The following is a 19,535-nucleotide window of genomic DNA, read 5'->3' on the forward strand; positions in this document are numbered from 1 at the left end:
GCTGGTGAGCGAGAAGAGGCCTGTACTTGGACGAGAGCGGGTGTCGGGAGAGGCCCTGTGAGGCAAGCTCTCAGCCCACAGGCAGGACACAGTAAACACCTGCTGACCTCTCCCGCTGGCAACACCGCCCTCCCTCGGCACAGCCAAGGCACCCACTTGATGTCACTTTTTAAAAAAATTAATTTATTTTTTACTTGATGTCACTTTAACGACTCCTCCCGCCAGATCATCTCAACTCGTCCTCCTGTCACGTAACTGTAATGCCTTGGATTCTCACAAAGGGGATGAAGAGCTACTTGTGAGGAGTTCCCATCGGCGTGGCTGTGGTGTCGGCCAGCAGCTGTAGTTCCGATTCGACCCCTAGCCTGAGAACTTCCATATGCCGTGGGTATGCTCTCACCCCCCTGCGCCCCGCAAAAAAAACAGCTATCTGTGAAAGACGTACAAAGTCTGACACACCCCACAGCTTTGCTCCAAGGTTCCCTTGGGAGGCTCAGGAGTTGGAGAGATGATGGGGTCAAATCACCTCCATGCTGGACAGATTACTTAACTTCTCTGAGCCCCGCCTCCTTGTGTGTAAGGAGGAGTCATGACAACGCTCCAGGTCTTAGAGCACGTGCCTTCTGTGTGAGAACTTCTGAAGAAGCTCGGGAGGCCAGGCTGACTCCCTCCCTGAACCTCCAGCCCGTCTCCCTCAGCTCACCTGGTTTCGGATGGCCTTTTGCAGGAGCTCCTTCCCTCTGCTCATAGGCACCTGACGGAAGAGGGAGCAGTGAGGGGAGCTGTGGAGCGCCCCTGCGCACACACAGATGTGTCCACAGGGGCTGCCAGGACGCCTGGAAGTCAGGGCCCTCATAAAGCCAGGAGCAGTAACGGCTGAGAAGCAGTGGATGGGAGAGCCCGGAGAGCCTTTCAGAGGTAAAGGGAAAGCCCCAGGGAGCTGCAGCCAGGTGGCCTGGGTCCTGGCCCCCCAAGGTCAAGGGTTACAAATGTCCTGAGACCTCTCTGTAAGAGCCCGAACCCCGGGGCAGACAAGCCTTGGACACTTGCAACAAGCCCTCTCTGGTTTAGAGAGGACCTTCCTACTGTTTTTGAACCTCAGGCTCTGAGGTCCCATAAAAAATGAACACTGGAGTTCCTGCTGTGGCTCAGTGGGACCTGCGACGTCTTGGGAATGCTGGGACGCAGGTTCGATCCCCAGCCCAGCACAGTGAGTTAAAGATCTGGAATTGTTCCAGCTGTGAGCCGTTATAAATGCGGCTTGGATTGGATCCCTGGCCCAGGAACTCCCTATGCCACAGGGCAGCCAAAAAAGAAAAAAAAAAAAATCAAAAAACAAACAAACAAAAAGTGGACATTTATCACAGAAGGGAGGGCACAGCATGACGCTGAGGTGCCTGCCTCCAGAGCTATGATAAGACAGTTTTGGGCCCTGAATTCAAATGAGAGATGAAAATAAACCAGATGAAAATAAACCAGAAACTGCCTAAAAGGGGTCACTGAGGCATACTTCCCTCGTTTGGAGGGCACACCTTTTGCGCCCTGAGAGGTTCTTACCGACTCCACGGGTTTCTGGGCAGGCCTGGCATGGCTGTCTTTCGGGTTGGCCACGGACGGTGTCTCCACTCTGACCTCGCCGGGGCTGGGGCAGCCTCTGTGACTCGTCCCTCCACTCTCTGCCTTCGCCTCCCTGCGGCTGGACACGATGTAACTTACTTCTTTGCTCAGGAAACCCTCAATTACCTGAAACCAGATCACAGAGGTGGCTGAAACCCGAAAGGCAGAAGTAGAATTATCAATATCGAGAGGTCGAGGGAAAGACATCTGGGCTGCCAGAAGTTCCAGAATCAATGTCTTTAAATAGACCAAATGCAGTTCTGTGCCAGGCCTCCGAGAAGACATCCTCTTGGAACACAATAGGGCCTATCTATACAACACAGGTTCTCACTCCAGAACCGCGGCTCCGCCTGATCCAGCAGCGGAAGCCCAGTGGCTCTGAGGATCTGACTCGTTGGAGTGTGCACGGAACACGAGCACGATGAAGAGACCAGAGAAGATTAATGTCTTATTGGTTACGTCCTGATTTTGCTGTGAAGATACACTGGGACATCCAGAGGCTGCCTCTGTAACCTTGACCACGTTACCAGAAGGAGCCTGAGACAAAAAACGAGTTTCGGCTGTGACTCAGCTGCACGAGTGTCTGCTCATCCTACCTGGAAGCCCTTCATGGCACTGAGAGGGTCTGACTCACCTTGCATCCCAAGACCCCAACACGGAGCCTGAAACACAGTGACACAGCTCAAGACTGGGGGAGGGAGGAAAGATGGCAACATGCAGTAATGAGCCGGCAACCTCTTAAGGCCTGACTCTCTGGGGAGCGGGGGGACCTGCTTTATAGCACTTGCTGATTTCTGTGGGGTAAAATACTACTGTGGCTGATGTCAAGCTAGTCATAATAGGACGTCACTCAATGTGGAACTGGAGAGAGATGCTAACAATTGATTCTCACGAGCCTGTCCCAGCCAGTTCTGGCACAGCTGTGAGAGCATGGATGGCATCTCCGAAGTGAGACGAGATGGGAAACCTGGCACTTAGGTTTAAAAAAAAAAAAAAAAAAAGTTTAGGTTTCTCAAAAAGCTAAACATGGATTTTTACCACATGACCCAGCAATTCCACTCCGAGATACATGCCAAAAAGCACTGAAAACAGGTACTTGACCCAGACACTCGTTCACTAATGTTTACAGCAGCATTAGCCATAATAGCTCAAAAGCAGAAACAACCGGAGTGTCCAGCAACAGATGAATGGTTAAGCAAAATGTGGTGCGGCCATGCAAAGGAGCATTATTCAGCCATGAGAAAGAAGTTTGGTGGGGCCCTAAAAAGACAAAAAAAAAAAAAAAAAAAAAAAAAAAGTAATTTGGGCCAGTTTTGGTGTATAATCCTGGTTTTTTCCATACCCACTGCTGGACTTCTATACCCCTGCATTTCTGCTCCTTTGATGGCAAAGAAACTGCGTGTTCTGGGTCTATTCACACAGTTTCCCCAGTTATCTGCCTCTTTTGGACCAGGCACTATCATCCTATTTTCTAAACACAAGAGATAACTGTCGATCCCTTACGAAAAGTGTTATGACATGTGCTGTAAAAAATATTTTAACGGGCTCAAATACAGCAAATCCTTTCCCCCAAAGTTGTGCACCATAGTGCTATTTATAAGAGCTAAACTTTATGTATTTGGCTACGCCCCCAGCATGCAGAAATTCTGGGGCTAGGGATTGAAGCTGCGCCATAGCAGTAACCTGGGCCATAGCAGTGACAATGCTGGATCCTTAGCCTGCTGAGACACCAGGGAACTCAGAGAAATAATCTAAATGTCTATGGGTTAACAGTTAAGTGAATTAATAACCCAATGTTCTGTGATAAACCATAATGGAAAAGAAAAAAAAAGAATGATTACTGAATCACTTTGCTGTACAGCAGATACTAACACAACATTGTAAATGTTCAATACAAAAAAAAAAAAGGGTAGAGAAGAAGTAGAAGATTAGTTACACAGGGCTGGGGGAAAAGGGGATGGACTGATAGCAAGTAGCAGGTTTCTTTTTGGGGTGATGAAAATATTCTAAAATAGTATAATCACACAATTTGCACACCTCTGTGAATATCCTAAAAACTGCTGAACAGTATCTTTTTTTTTTTTTTTTTTTTTTTTTGCCATGCCCATGGCACACAGAAGTTCCTAGGCCAAGGACTGAACCTGCGTCATAGCAGCAACTAGAGCCACAGCAGTGACAACACCAAGTCCTTAACTGCTAGGCCATCAGGGAACTCCCAAACTGTCTTTTAAGTGGGTCAACTTTATGGTTTGTGCATTAGACCTCAATCAAGGAAGGAAAGAAAGAAAAGAAAGGAAGGAGAGAGAAAAGAGTCCAGAGGAAATAAATACATCAAAATGATGGCTGCTGTCACTTGGAGCAGTTCCATGTTCTCCAATATTAATAGAACAAACAGACATTACTTTTCTAATTAGGGAAAAAAAAAAAACACTTTACTTAAAAAATGGTTTATACTTAAATTGCTTTGGAGAATGCAGTGATACCACTGAAAATACCTGGAAGTCCCAGACGTAACCCCTCTCCAGTTCCTGCCCTACGACCCACAAAGACACATGGTCCCAAAGGAGAGAGGCAGGCTACATACCCCACCCAGCTGCTGGATGGCCCCAGTCAAAAACTGGAGGTTCTTGCCAGCGGGCAGATCCAAGTAAAAGGATTTTCCAGACAAGGGCTGCCTCCCGGCGTCTGGTGAGCTCTTCTGGCACTTCCCCTGACAACGGGCAACTCCTAGCTGGGCCCCTGGAAAACAACAAAGGGGAGCAAAGTGAGAAGCCTGAAGTAAGACAGAGTCCTGCAGGTCAAGCAGGCCCCGGCCCCCAAGGCGGACGTGAGACTCACGTGAAGACCAGATGCAGACGTCAGGGTGGGCATGCAAAATGGTATAGCCACTTCAGAAGACAGTGTGGCACAGAGTTAGCGTAAGACCCAGCAATTCCACGCCCAGACACACACCCAGGAGAAATGAAAGCACACGTCCAGATGAAAACTTGTGTAAGAATGCTCACAGTGCTGTTATACACTGTAGCCCCCACGCAGAAACAATTCAAATAAAATGGTGAGTAAAATGTGGTATATTCGTACAATGGAACACTATTGGCGATAAAAACAGTAACTACGGATACAGGCTAGGCTATGGCAAGGATGAACCTCAAAAACACGCTAAGTTACAAACTTAGGGCTGGCGACAAGACAAGGGAAGGACATTAAGAGGTACAAACTATTGTGGGCAAAATAAATATGCTACAAGGATATTCTGTACAGCACAGGGAATATAGCCTACATATAAAGATATTTTGCCACCCCCATAGCATGTGGAAGTTCCTGGGGCACAAATGGCATCCAGGTTGCAGCTGCAACCTATGCCACAGCAGAGGCAATGCTGGATCCTTAACCCACTGTGCCACAGCAGGAATGCCCCCAATATTTTCTGATAACTATAAATAATGTATAATTTTTAAAAATTGTGACTCATGTTGTACACCTGAAACTTATATAATATTGTACATCAACTATACCTTAATGAAAAAATTTAAAAAAAAAAAGAAAGAAAAGAAAGAAGATTAAGGAGTTCCCGTTGTGGCGCAGTGGTTAACGAATCTGACTAGGAACCATGAGGTTGCAGGTTCGGTCCCTGCCCTTGCTCAGTGGGTTAACAATCTGGCGTTGCCACGAGCTGTGGTGTAGGTTGCAGACGCGGCTCGGATCCTGCGTTGCTGTGGCTCTGGCTTAGGCTGGTGGCTATGGCTCGGATTAGACCCCTAGCCTGGGAACCTCCATATGCCGCGGCAGCGGCCCAAGAAATAGCAAAAAAAAAAAAAAAAAAAAAAAAAGACAAAAAAAATATGTATATATACTAAAAAAAAAAAAAAGAAAGAAAGAAGATTAAGAGAATGTCTGGGGCGTTCCCGTCGTGGCTCAGCAGAAATGAATCTGATTAGTATTCATGAGGAGGCAGGTTTGATCCCTAGCTTCACTCAGTGGGATCTGGCGTTGCTGTGAGCTGTGGTGTAGGTCGCAGAAATGGCTCAGATCTGGCCTTGCTGTGGCTGCGGTGTAGGCCAGAGGCTACAGCTCCGATTAGACCCCTAGCCTGGGAACCTCCATATGCTGTGAGTGCGGCCCTAAAAAGACAAAAAGACAAATAACAAAAACAAAAACAAATCCCAGCTAGTAACAGCTTGGCCATGCCTCAAGAGTCAAAAGCAAAATAACTCTAGAGGGCTACAGCTCAGGCCAGGGTTTCCTGAACCAGCAGAAGTAAGAGATAGCAAGACTTGATCCCCAAGAGCTTCAAACAGAATAATCAGATATAGACTCTAAAAGAAGTACTTAATTGTTTATTTACCTATTTTGGCCACGCCCACATCGTGTGGAAGTTCCCGGGCCAGGAATCGAACCCATGTTGTAGTTGCGATGTGTGCCACAGCTGTGGCAATGCCAGATCCTTAACCCATTGCACCAAAAGGGAAACTTCCCCTTATAGACATTTTACAACAAAACCCCAGACAGTTTATCATGAACCAATTATTAGTAAAGGATTGCTGAAGAGGTGTACTCTGGAAAAAAGGAAACTGAACCCACAAGGCAGGATTTAAAATGTCCCCAAAATGGTAAAAATATGTATAAATCTAAACAGTCACTGACTGTCTAAAACAATGACAATTAATTTGGAAGTAGAAAAGATAGACATTAATAACAATAATATTGTTGCTAGACAGCAATCATGCTGGATGGGCCTAGGGTGTTCAAAGCATAGCAGTCTCGGCCCTTGCAGCGTTCAGGAGGAGGGGAGAAATATTTTCAGCATCAGACGTTGCCACAGCACACTGGAAGCTAAACGATGATGAAACATGTCTTCAAACCTCTGACAGAAAACTGTTTCCAAACTAGAACTCATTCAGATGTGAAGGGGCATGAAGAATCGTCAGAACTACAAGGACTCAAAAAATTTACTTGTCCCATATACCCTTTCCCAGGAAGCTTTATCAGAGGTGTACTCTACCAAACGAGGAAGTAAACAAAGAGGGAGGAAAACACAGGATTTAGAGCACAGGGAATCCAACACAGGAAAGCAGCAAAGGGAATTCCATGAGATGATGAAGGGGGATCCTAGGATGGAATCAGGGCAACAAGCCTAGGGCAGAGCTGGACCAGACTGCAGCACCTAGACAGATGGTCTCAGAAGATATGTCCCCCAGACAAAGAAGGAAGTGATTCTCTGACAAGCTTGAAGGGATTGAGAGAAGGTTTATAATTCTGGTAGTGTTTGGACATGAATTAGCGACCCATACACAGAAAACAAAGCCTATTTCAGTTTGCTATTTGACTCAGCTGTGAATAACCTTTACATTATCATCATATTGTAAACCCCAAATGACTAAAAATATTACTACATACGTATTGGGGGATGGGAGGAGAGGAGGGAAATGTGTATGTGCTTGTGTGTGGGGTAGAGGAGTAGGGGGCAAGAAAAAAAAATCTTTATCTTCCACATTAGAAAGTCAAGGATATAATTTAAAATGGAAAACAATGAAAGCAGCACGAGCAGGCCACTTAGAAACATGAAGGTAGGAGTTGCTGTCGTAGCGCAGTGGAAACGAATCCGACTAAGAACCATGAGGTCACGGGTTCGATCCCTGGACTCACTCAGTGGGTTAAGGATCCAGTGTTGCCATGAGCTGTGGTGTAGATCGCAGACGAGGCTCAGATCCTGTGTTGCTGTGGCTCCGGCTCCGGCTTGGAAACCTCCACATGCCACGGGTGAGGCCCTAAAAAGACAAAAGACAAAAAAAACAAAAAAAAAAAAAAAAAAAAAAAAGAAATATGAAAGTAAATACTAGGGCGGTAAATACCAGGGCGGTAAATACCAGGGAGGTAGATATAGCAGATTAAGAATCCAGCATTGTCATTGCTGTGGCTCTGGTTGCTGCTGTGGTGCAGGTTTGAATCCTGGCCCAGGAACTTCCACATGCCATGGATGCAGCCAAGAAAAAAAAAAAATAACAAGAAGGCAAATGCTAAAGTAGTTGCAAGAGCATAAACAGTTGAACCCTAGGGAGTAGGAATCAGGAGTTATGAAAGAAGGAGTAATTCCCACTCCTATTTGTGAGTGTGTGTGTATGTGTATGAGAGAGAGAGAGACAGATAGACGGACTTTGGCTTTAATTGTGTAATCATAAAACTGTAATTTTTATTTTAATTTTTCATATTTTCACTTTTATGAAAACTAAAACCCCTCTAAAATTGACACACAGTTATGTTACAGCGCATTTTATTCATTTATTTATTTTTGGCTGCGCCCATGCATGTGCAAGTTCCCAGGCCAGGAATCCAACCTATGCCACAGCAGTGAAAAACACCAGATCCTTAAACTGCTGAGCTGCCAGGGAACTCTGATAATGAATTTGAAGAACAAACATAAAGATCCTCTAAAGAGAAAAGCAGGTCACATACTAAGGATCAACACATATTGACATCAGTTCTCCACAGTATTTACTTTCTGCAAGAAGAAACCACTGTGATTTTTCAATGTGTTGAAGAAAAAAAAAGAATTTTAAGACAAGGGTGAAATAGAGATGTTCTAGAGCATACACACAGCGTTTATAACATAAAGCTCCTCTTTGAAAACACTCTTCGAGCAATTCATCAGCAAAAGGAGAAACAGATCCAGAAGAAAGTAACAAGACATGGGAAGGAAGCGTAAATAGTGAAGTGTATCACTGTTTAAAAGGCAACTACTGGAATTCCCAGCATGGTGCGGTGGTAACGGAATCTACTAGGAACCATGAGGTTTCGGGTTCGATCCCTGGCCTCCCTCAGTGGGTTAAGGATCTGTCATTGCAGTGAGCTGTGGCGTAGGTCACAGAGGCATCTCAGATCCAGTGTGCTGCAGATGTGGCATAAGCCTGCTGCTACAACTCTGATTAGACCCCTAGCCTGGGAACCTCCATATGCCGCGGTGCAGCCCTAAAAAGACAAAAGACAAAAGACAAAAAAAAAAAAAAAAAGGCAACAACCAAAAGGCTTATCTATAACAATCCAGAATTCAAATAAATGAGGGACTATTGAGGAAAGTGACTATGTGCTAAAAGAGTTATCTAATTGGGTGGGGGTGTTTAAGTTTTCCGATAAATTTTAGAATTTTATGGTAAAACTAACCATGAATACGGGTTTAATAAGTTATGCCATCCTGACTCCCCATCCATCTGTCTGCTAATCTGATTCATAATATCAGACTGAAAGTTTTTGTTTGACTTTTATCTTGAACTCCTAAATGATCCCTGACATCCCTCAACACACACACACACACACACACACACACACACACACACACACGCGTGCGCGCGGTCAGTAATTAGAAAATCCCAATAGAGCCAACATTTCTCGGGTTTTTCTTCCCAAGAGACTCTGGGGCAGGACTGGCAACTGCGATCTCGCATCCCTAGTTTTGACCGGTTACCTACCTAGGTCCGGAGCCCGGAGTCTACTTTCAGCCATTGAACTCTCCAGTTCAAAGCAATCGTCGCCTGAAACAGAAAGACAAAACGGCAGCTGAACAAACCACTTTGACTAGCTTTCGACTTTCCATCACCCCCTCTCTCCGCCTCCCAAATCTCGCACAATTCCCATTGAGGCTCCCAGGAACCCCAAGACTTAACTCCATCCCAACCCACATTCCCTCTCAACTCCCGCGCCTCCTTCCAGGCCCTGGTAACTCAATCCCTCCGCCCCCTTTGAGACTCTGCTCCCTCAACTCCCGTGGCCTCTTGGTCACCCCTTGGACATTTCAATTGCTGTACCTCCTCCAGGCTCTTGTCCTCCTCAGTCCTTCTGCTCCTTTTAGACCTCTCTCCCCTCAATTCCTGTGATCTCTTCCCTCTACCCTTCCCAGCTTCCGCACCTATTTGCTCCCCAATTCCCGTGCCCAGTTCCGACCCCGTACCCATCTTTCTTTTTACCCCTTCTTCCCCTTCCTTTTCACCCCTTCTTCCCCTTCCCGGTATCCGTACCGTTTCCCGGCTATCCCCTCAAATTCTCGGCTCTTTCTCGGCCTCGTTAATTCTTCAAGGCCGCTGTAACACATTCGCGGGCTCCATTAGTTCTTTCAGACTCCCGTGCACTGGATGTTCCTCCGCAACTATAGCATCATTCTCAGGGCGCCCTTGACCGCGGCTTCGGTTTAAATTTCCTGTAGGCTCCGCCTCCTTAAGCTACGTAAGAACTGCGAGACTGCCCTACGGAGGCCCTGCGAGGACAAAATTAACTCAGCAAACTTTCGCCCTCCCCTCTCGTTCTCTTTTCTGCCCTTTTCTTTACGTCTCATTTCTCAGCTTTTTCTTTGGTTGGAGATATTTTTGAGCCTTAATAGCCGGTAAGTTGGGCATTAGCAGTAGCTTCTTAATAATTCTTCACCCTGAGCTAGTCTGAAATTCCTACTAGTTCAGTAATAATAAAATATTATTTTATTATCCTAACAATAAGAGAGCATTTACAGTTTGCATAAAGATTTCACATACGGGATTCTCTGATGGCCTAGCTGGTTGAGGCTCCTGCGTTCTCACCACTGTGGCTCAGGTTGCTGCTGTGCGGCGTAGGTTCAATACCTGGCCCAGGAATTCCCACATACTGCCTGTGTGGCAAAAAAAGAAAAAACAAACAAACAAACAAAAAAACCCCAAGAGAGAACCTGAAATAAACGTTGCAACTCTCACTAAAAAAAAAAAAAATTTTTCACATACACATCATTTCATCTTCACCTCTTTTGTCTTCCTTTTTCCCATTTACCCACCTAACCAAAAGAATTCTCAAAAGTGGTGTTTCCATTCCTCACTTCCCATCTTTTCTTCAACTCACTTAATTGGAGTTCAAGCCTCACCTCTTCGCTAAAACTGTGCTTATCCGGGTCGACTGTGACTTGCATTTTCCTCAGTCCTATCCAACTTCTAGAACTTTAAAACAGACTTATTCCCTCCTTCTTGAAACACTTTTCTTTTTTCTTCCATTTCTACTCATTTCACCTTACCCTAGTGGCTCCTCCTCAGTTTCCTATGGTGAATCCAAGACCGCTTCCACCTATAAGTGTTGGAGTACGCCAAGGCTTCAGCCCGTAGCCTTCAGCCCTCTCCTCTTCCCTATTGACCCTTTTCCCCTAGGAGATCTCTTCCAACTCCATGGCTTTACAATTCAGCAGTATGCTAACACCCAAGTCCTGACCTCTCCCCAGATCTCCAGACATCTACTCAGGTACGTACTGGACACTCAGGCTTAACATGTTCAAATTTGTTCCACCCCCCTCTTCAAAACCCACCTATCCTTTTCCCAGCCTTTCCCATATCAGTAAATGTATCATCCACCCATTCCATTGTTCAAACTCTAAACCTAGAAGTCATCTTTCAGTACCTTCCCTTATCCCACCCTACTCCCAAAACAAATTCTACCAATTCCAAGTACATCTTGAATCAGACCACCGTAAACACTCAAGTCCAAGCCATTGTGATTTCTTGCCCAAAGTGCTGCAGTCAATTCCTAATATACTTCTACTCTTGAGAGGCTTCCTAGCCCTCCCCAATACAATCCATTCTCCATGAACAATCAGCGATGTTCTTTAAACACCGTGGTAGAGGTGGATATACCACATATATTTGGTATTCCTTTCATTGGGGCCTCTCCCCGAAGATTATACATCTCAGCCCTGAAGAACTCAAGCTTGGCCATGTGATTTGCTTTGGCTGATGAAAAAAGAAGAAAGTGACACATTACTTCCCAGAAAAAGTTTTAAGAGCCAGGATGGTTTACCAAGCTCTTTTCCCCAAATCTAGCAATGTCCAGCCAGAGGATGCCCTGTCAACATGGGTTCCTTGGTGAAGAGGACCTGGAATAGAACCACAGGCAAGCCATAATGGATGTGTAGCATGACCAACATATAAATCTTCATTGTTATAAGCTACTGAGATTTGGGCATCATTTGTTATCATATCATAACCTAGGTTCTCTCTTTTTTTTTTTTTTGTCTTTTGTCTTTTGCTGTTGTTGCTATTTCTTGGGCCACTCCCGCAGCATATGGAGGTTCCCAGGCTAGGGGTTGAATCGGAGCTGTAGCCACCGGCCTACGCCAGAGCCACAGCAACGCGGGATCCGAGCCGCGTCTGCAACCTACACCACAGCTCACGGCAACGCCGGATCGTTAACCCACTGAGCAAGGGCAGGGACCAAACCCGCAACCTCCTGGTTCCTAGTCGGATTCGTTAACCACTGCGCCACGACGGGAACTCCATAACCTAGGTTCTCAAAGTGTGGTTCAGCCCTTTCAGAAAGTTCCATGAGGAGTTCCTGTCATGGCTCAGTGGGTTGTCACTGCTGTGGTGTGGGTTTCATCCTTGGCCTGGGAACTTCCACACATTGCAGATGTGGCCAAAAATAAAGAAAGAAAATAAAAGCAATTTTAATTTTTAAATTTTTATTTTATTTTTTGTCTTTTTGCCTTTTCTAGGGCCGCTCCCATGGCATATGGAGGTTCCCAGGCTAGGGGTCCAATCAGAGCTGCAGCCACCGGCCTACACCAGAGTCACAGCAACGTGGGATCCCAGCCGCGCCTGCAACCTACATCACAGTTCACAGCAACACCGGATCCTTAACCCACTGAGCAAGGCCAGAGATCGAACCTGCAACGGAACCTGCAACCTCATGGTTCCTAGTTGGATTCATCAACCACTGCGCCACGATGGGAACTCCTAAAAGCAATTTTTAAAATGCATTATCCACGTTAACATGCAGTGCACTTTTTTCCCCAATTCTATTTTTTTATTACTCAATGAATTTACTACATTTATTGTTGTACAATGATCATCACAATCCAATTTTATAGGATTTCTATCCCACAACCCCAGTGCATCCCCCCACTCCCCAAACTGTCTCCTTTGGAAACCATAAGTTTTTCATTATTTACATTTTTCATTATTTACATTAACACACAGTGCACTTTTTTTTTTTTTTTTTAAGGGGCACACCCACGGCATATGTAAGTTCTCAGGCTAGGGGTCGAATCAGAGCTATACCACAGCCACAGCAACACAGGATCCGAGCCTCGACTGCGATCTACACCACAGCTCACAGCAACTCTGGATCCTTAACCCACTGAGCGAGGCCAGGGATTGAACCTGCGTCCTCATGGATGCAGCAATAACGACTAGTTGGGGTCATTATTGCTGTACCACCATGGGAACTCCTCACAGGACTTCTGACACCACCCAACCTAACAGTGGCTCCTTCATTCCTTGCCAGGTATGTTACTTTGGTTTATTTTCTTTGCAGCACTTAACACTGTCAGAAAGTATCTTATTTGTTTACTTGTTTGTGGTATATATTTCCACCCTAGAATGTAAGTCCACATGAACAAGGGACTCTTCTGTTTTACTCACTGCTATATCCCCAAAGTAAAGAATGTAGTACATGCTTCATGAATATTTGTTGAATGAGTGAAAAAAAATGAATCTCTCTGAACTTCAGTTTTTTTATTTGTAAAATGAAGATGCTATTATCTACCAGGCAATGAGGTTTTAAAGATTAAAGATGTGTTTAGCACAAAGTCTGTGAATGGAAGAGGGCAGCTTTTACTACTTGGCCAAAAACATTGTGAGATAATAATTCAAATTGTTCTATTTTTCTCAATTCCTAAGGGGAGGTGCTTAGAATAAAAAAAAAAAATTCAGCTCATTTCATAGAACAAGAACCCATTTCCCAATATTGAAAAAAGTTGCACAAAAAGATACAGAAAAGATGAACAATCCAATTGAAAATGGGTAAGGGAACATTCATAGGAAAAGAAATACAAAGAGCATTCAAATATGCTCATCCTCATTTAAACTAAGACAAATGCAAATTACAGCTACATAGAAATACCATTTTTCACTTAACAGACTGGCAAAGATCAATTTTGTTAGTGCCAAACTGCCTTACATAGGAGGCTGGTACAGCAGCTTCGCACGATCTAGGAAAATTACAAATGCACGTATCTTTCCACCTAGCAATCCCGTTTCTAGTTCTATAGATATACTCACACATATGTGATATGACTGATGTAATAACGGTGTCTACTGCAGTATTACAGTCTCTAGCAGCAACGTAGTATTTATCAAATACCTATAAAATAATGACACAGAAAAGGGATGCAGATATATTTAATTTTACAAATACACATGGAGTGTTTATAATGACATCTACATTGCTTTAAAAATAATTAGTTTAATCCCCTTAACAGTCCTTTGAGGTAAGCTGTAACTATGCCCATTTTATACCTGGAAACACTGAGGATAAAACTTGCTTGAGGTTACACAGCTAGAAAGTGTTGGTGCTGGGATATGAACCCCAGCAGCCTGACTTCAGAGTCCATGCTCTTAACATGAAGATGCAGGTTCAACCCCCGGCCTTGCTCAGTGGTTAAGGATCCAGTGCTTGCATCTGGTGTGGCTGTGGTCGGCAGCTGCAGCTCGGATTCAGCCCCTAGTCTGGGAACTTCCATATAACATAGGTTCAGCTGCCCCCCCACCAAAAAAAGGAAAAAAAAAAACAAACCCTCCAGTGGCACATGGAGGTTCCCAGGCTAGGGGTCTAATCAGAGCTACAGCTGATTTGGTAGTAGTTCCCATATGTAATTCATAAATAAATATGTATTCATACATTAGGGGTGCATGGCAAAAATATTTTTACTGCTAAAAGAATGTGGCAAAAATAGGTTTGATGCTCACTGGCCTAGAGAAACTTTCCCACGGGTGGACAAAGAGATATAATACACATGAATGTTGCCTTGAAGCAGTGTTTGAAGAACTGGGAAATAACCTAAATGTCCATCAGCAGAGGAAGGGATCAACTGGAGCAGATTCAAGCAGTGGAATACCATAAATATATGGATAAGAGCTACTTGTATCAACATGAGTAAATAGTTTAAAGATCTTAAGTGCAAAAAGCATACTGCAGAATGAAAAGTCCAATATGCAAAACAATGTGATATCCTGTTTATGGATACAAACAGATACATACATACATGTGTTGTAACATGTCTGACATATGCAGTTATATGTACTATGTTTAAAAACATTCAGGAAGACAAACACCAAATTCAGGAAGAGAGGTTATCTCTGTGTAGGGAAGGAAAAAAATGAGATTGGGAGCTTTATTTCACCTTGCTGTGGCTGTGGTGTAGGCCGGCAGCAACAGCTCCAATTAGACCCCTAGCTTGGGAACCTCCATTTGCTGCGGGTGCGGCCCTAAAAAGACAAAAAGAAAAAAAAGAGAAGTTTTTTAAAATTTTTATTTATTTATTTATTTTTGTCTTTTTGCCATTTCTTGGGCCGCTCCCGCGGCATATGGAGGTTCCCAGGCTAGGGGTTGAATCAGAGCTGTAGCTGCCAGCCTATGCCAGAACCACAGCAGCTCGGGGTCTGAGCCGAGTCTGCAACCTACACCACAGCTCACAGCAATGCCAGATCGTTAACCCACTGAGCAAGGGCAGGGATCGAACCTGCAACCTCATGGTTCCTAGTCGGATTCGTTAACCACTGTGCTACCACGGGAACTCCGAGAAGCTTTTTTTTTTTTAAAAAAAAAAAGATGCAAGGTTAATTAATATAACTAGCCCATCATTTTAAAACAAGATGTTTTATAAACAGTTCTACTCCTCAGTGACAACCATCTTCACATTCCCTTATGTATCTTTCCAGATCTTTTATGCCCACGCCAGGTCACATGTGTGTATGTGTTCCTCCCCCCCCCTCCTTTTTAAACACAAATGGTAGCAAACATTACATACTGTTCTCAGCCTCACTTTTCTTTAACGATGTGTCTTGAATTTTGTTACATCAGTACATGAAGCGTTTCCTCCACTTTTATTGCTGCACAATACTTCGTGTGGCTTTTTTGAGTCAGTCTCATACAGAGTGTAGACTATTTCTGTTCTTTCACTACGATAAATATCCTTATAAATGTCATTCTGCACACATGTATGTACTGTAATAAATTCCCAGAAGTAGAAGTGCTGGGTCTTTTCAAGTTGCCCCCTACAAGGTTATACTGATTTACTTCCTGCAGCAACATCTTCCCATGCCTATTACCCAATCACAGAACAAAAGAGTATATTATCAGACTCTCTCTTTTTAAAGTCAAATTTTAATTGTTTTATTTTTTGGCCACACTCACAGCATGTGAAGTTCCCAGGCCATGGATCAAACCTTGGCCCACAGTTGTGACCTGTGTCAGAGCTGCAGCAATGCCAGGTGCTTAACCTGCTGCGCTACATGGGAACTTCCCAGACTTAAATCCGAGAAAACATGGTTATCTCATTGCAAGTGTAATGTGCATATTTTAAAACTTATGTGACAGCATTTTTTTTTTTTTGTAGTGTAAAAAGCCATTTCTTTTTTTTTCCCTTTAAGCTTTGTCATTTGTCCAGGGGTATGAGTTTTTTCTTTTCTTTTTTTTTTTTTTTTTTTTTGGTCTTTTGTCTTTTTGTTGCTGTTGTTGCTATTTCTTGGGCCACTCCCGCAGCATATGGAGGTTCCCAGGCTAGAGGTTGAATCGGAGCTGTAGCCACCGGCCTACGCCAGAGCCACAGCAACGCGGGATCCGAGCCGCGTCTGCAACCTACACCACAGCTCACGGCAATGCCGGATCGTTAACCCACTGAGCAAGGGCAGGGACCGAACCCGCAACCTCATGGTTCCTAGTCGGATTCGTTAACCACTGCGCCACGACGGGAACTCCTCTTTTTTTTTTTTTTTTTTTTTTTTTAGGGCTGCATCTGCGGCATATGGAAATTCCCAGGCTAGGAGTTGAATCGCAGCTGTAGTCCCTGGCCTACGCCACAGCTACAGCCACGCTGGATCCAAGCTGCATCTGCCACCTACACCACAACTCACAGCAACGCTGAATCCTGAGCAAGGCCAGGGATGGAACCCACATCCTCATGGATACTAGCTGGGTTTGTTACCGCTGAGCCACAACAGGAACTCCTAAAGAGGATTTTTTTTTTTTTGTCTTTTTGCCTTTTCTAGGGCCACTCCCGCGGCACATGGAGGTTCCCAGGCTAGGGGTCGAATTGGAGCTGTAGCCACTAGCCTACGCCAGAGCCACAGCAACGCAGGATCCGAGCCGCGTCTGCAACCTACACCACAGCTCACGGCAACGCCGGATCGTTAACCCGCTGAGCAAGGGCAGGGACTGAACCCGCAACCTCCTGGTTCCTAGTCAGATTCGTTAACCACTGCGCCACGATGGGAACGCCCCTAGAGGATTTTTTTTAAATGCAGGGTCTATAGAGCCTTCACTCAGTTTGGTGAGAACCTTGCAGATGTCTTCAAAAACACCTTTGCGCATTGCATCAGTATCGATTTCCTGATTTTGATATTGTACTACAGCTATGTAAGATGTTGCCACTGGAAGAAACTGGGTGAAGGTGCACAGGTCTCTATGTCTATGTACTACTTTTGCAACTCCCTGTGAGTCTGTAATTATTTCAAAATTAAAAGTTAAAAAAAACATAAAATTTTATTCTCCTTTTCTGGTTGTGGGAGCTCTGTGACCTCAAACTATGATCCTTCAGCCATGATGGCTTCCAGGTCTGGTAACTAACAAGCCCCACCTTCAGGACAGTCACTGGGGATAGAAAACACATCTGGGGACCTGAAATAGGGACAAGGCTTTGGGAGCTGACTCTGGCCTCTGACTCCTGTCACATTCCATATCAGTGAGCACACAGAAGCCATGGGGCTAACAGTCACACTATCCTGTATTTCTACTGAGGTTTGCAGTGTTCCCACGTCCATCCATTTATATTATCCCAACCATGATAAGGGAAGAGAATTTTCTCAAGAGGGCCAGGTATATAAGACCCTCCTTTTCCTTTGGTTGTTACCCACTGAGTAGCTTCTATCTGAACTCTGCTGCTCAAGTCATTCATGATTCTCTGGAGGGCCCCACACAGTTCCCTGCTGGTCTGCCCTTTTCCCTTTCCAGGCTTGCCTATAGAACCTGTTCCTCAAAAAAGTGCAAGCATCACCTCGACTAGGGAAGCCTTTGGAGATCTCCCATCTTTACAGTTTCCAACTCCAATCCATCCAATGCAACAAGCAATGTTGTTGTTGTTGTGCTTTTTTTTTTTTTTTTTTTTTTTTTTTTTTTTTTTTGGCTGAGACAGAAGTTCTCTGGCCAGGGATTGAACTCAGGCCACCATAGTGACCCAAGCCATTGCAGTGACATCGCCAGATTCTTAACATGCTGCACAAGAAAATTCCTAAGCAATGTGAACTGAATCTTCTTCCAGGCATCCTACTGCAATCTCCTCTAGACATCGAAACACTTATTGCACTATATTGTCATTATTGGTTTAAAGATGTTTATTCTCACTGAAGATCCTGTGAAGGCAGAGATTTTTGTGACACTCTTCTTTGTATTTCAATGCTTAGAAGCAATGCTATGATGTAGGTATCTAATAGATATTTAAGGAATGAAAAAGGCCAGTGACCTGCTAGCCTCTTCTGCAATTCAGGGGAAACCAACTCAGGTTCTTGGGTAATTCATTTCAGCCCAGAGCCAGGTGTTTGGAGAGTTACCTGAGGCTCCATGTGCCTCTCAGGAGCACTTGCCCCTGGTTAGGCTCCCTCTATGACTCTGTGTCTCAATTACCTTTTCTGTACTATGTGGACAATAAAAGCATCTCCTTACGGGGTTGTTGGGAGGATTAGAAAAGATAATGACTCTGAGTCCCTGTCGTGGCTTAGTGGTTAAAGAACCTGACTAGCATCCATGAGGACGTGGGGTCGACCCCTGGCCTCACTCAGTGGGCTAAGGATCTGACATTGTCATGAACTGCAGTGTACATAACAGACTCGGCTCAGATCCCACGTTGCTCTGGATGTGGTGTAGGTCGGCAGCTACAGCTCCGATTCGACCCCTGGCCTGGGAACCTCCATATGCCATGGGTATGGCCCTAAAAAGCAAAAACAAAAAAAGCGAAAAAACCCCAACAAGAGATAATGCTTCAAAAGCTCTTGGATAACGTCTGGCAATGGGTAAAGAAGGCTCAAGATATTTCCATGTGGGACTTCCCGCTGTGGTGCACCGGGATCAGCAGCATTTCTGCTGCGCTAGGACGTAGATAGGTTCGATCCCTGGCCAGGCACAGTGGGTTAAAGGATCCAGTGTGCAGCGCTACAGCTGCAGCTCGGATCTGATTCTCAGCCTGGCCAAAAAAGGGAAAAAAAAGAGTGTTGAGTGACTAACTGAGTGAAAGAAATGACCCGAGGTTGCTAGTTCATTTACTGAGTACCCACTAGTGTCTGGCACCCGGTTGAGCACAGCATGCTAACTGCAGAGAATGAACCGCAGAACACTGGAGTGGCCCTAATACAGATTGCAGGGGATCGGGGAAGGTTTTCTGGAGCACGTTAGGGGAGGAGCTTGGAAAGGCGCAAGTGGCAGCAGTTGATAGCGACAGTGAATATTCCGGACACAGCCAGCTGCTTCTTTCTTGAAAGTTCTTTGGGAGGGGATGTCTGAGCGTCCCACGAGTGGCGCGAAAGGGCGGCTTGGTGAGGCGGGCTGAAGCGCCGGAATCGAAGTTGAGTTCCATTCGTGTTTAGTTATTAGCCGCGAGGCTTTGGCCAAGTTCCTGAACCCCTCTGAACTTCCCCAACTGTAAAAAAGAGTCTGTTAAGAATACTCACCTGCCAGGAGTCCTGAGAGACTACGTGACACTGCATAAGCCAAAAGGCACTCTATTTAAAAGGTACAAGATGCCCAAAAGGGTCTGCACAAGTTAGCAAGCCTCCGCGCCCGGCGCACCTGGGCGTGGATTTCCTTTCGGGGCATGCGCAGTGGGCCCGCGGCGCGGCCCGTCAGGCACTGCGGTAGGCGCCCTGGGGTCTGGC

The 19,535-nt window shown here is 45.2% G+C and overlaps 1 protein-coding gene across 11 annotated transcripts in view; it reads right to left on the reverse strand.

The window, feature by feature from the left end:
• The window catches only part of DBF4B (DBF4 zinc finger B), a 36,429-nt gene extending 16,965 nt beyond the window's left edge, over window positions 1-19,464 (reverse strand). For 4 of the 11 annotated variants that reach the window (XM_021066860.2, XM_021066859.2, XM_084984348.1 and 1 more), the window contains exons 1-7: window positions 19,332-19,464; window positions 13,674-13,755; window positions 9,627-9,862; window positions 9,081-9,143; window positions 4,202-4,356; window positions 1,558-1,743; window positions 704-754 (exon numbers count right to left, since the gene is read on the reverse strand). In XM_021066860.2, coding sequence (XP_020922519.2) covers window positions 704-754; window positions 1,558-1,743; window positions 4,202-4,356; window positions 9,081-9,114 — 426 coding nt within the window. In that variant the 5' untranslated portion in view covers window positions 9,115-9,143; window positions 9,627-9,862; window positions 13,674-13,755; window positions 19,332-19,464. Of the gene's footprint in view, window positions 1-703; window positions 755-1,557; window positions 1,744-4,201; window positions 4,357-9,080; window positions 9,144-9,626; window positions 9,863-11,412; window positions 11,489-12,278; window positions 12,348-13,673; window positions 13,756-19,331 lie in introns of those variants that run through there. The other 7 variants (XM_084984347.1, XM_084984345.1, XM_084984346.1 and 4 more) reach the window with 4 other exon arrangements.
• Between the last annotated feature and the right edge of the window lie 71 nt (window positions 19,465-19,535).

The sequence above is a fragment of the Sus scrofa genome, chromosome 12 (genome assembly GCF_054392235.1).
Source record: "Sus scrofa isolate SSC_HxYL_T2T_F1_AM1 chromosome 12, Sscrofa_HxYL_maternal_Yorkshire_Landrace_v2.0, whole genome shotgun sequence".
Classification (NCBI taxonomy): Eukaryota; Metazoa; Chordata; class Mammalia; order Artiodactyla; family Suidae; genus Sus; species Sus scrofa.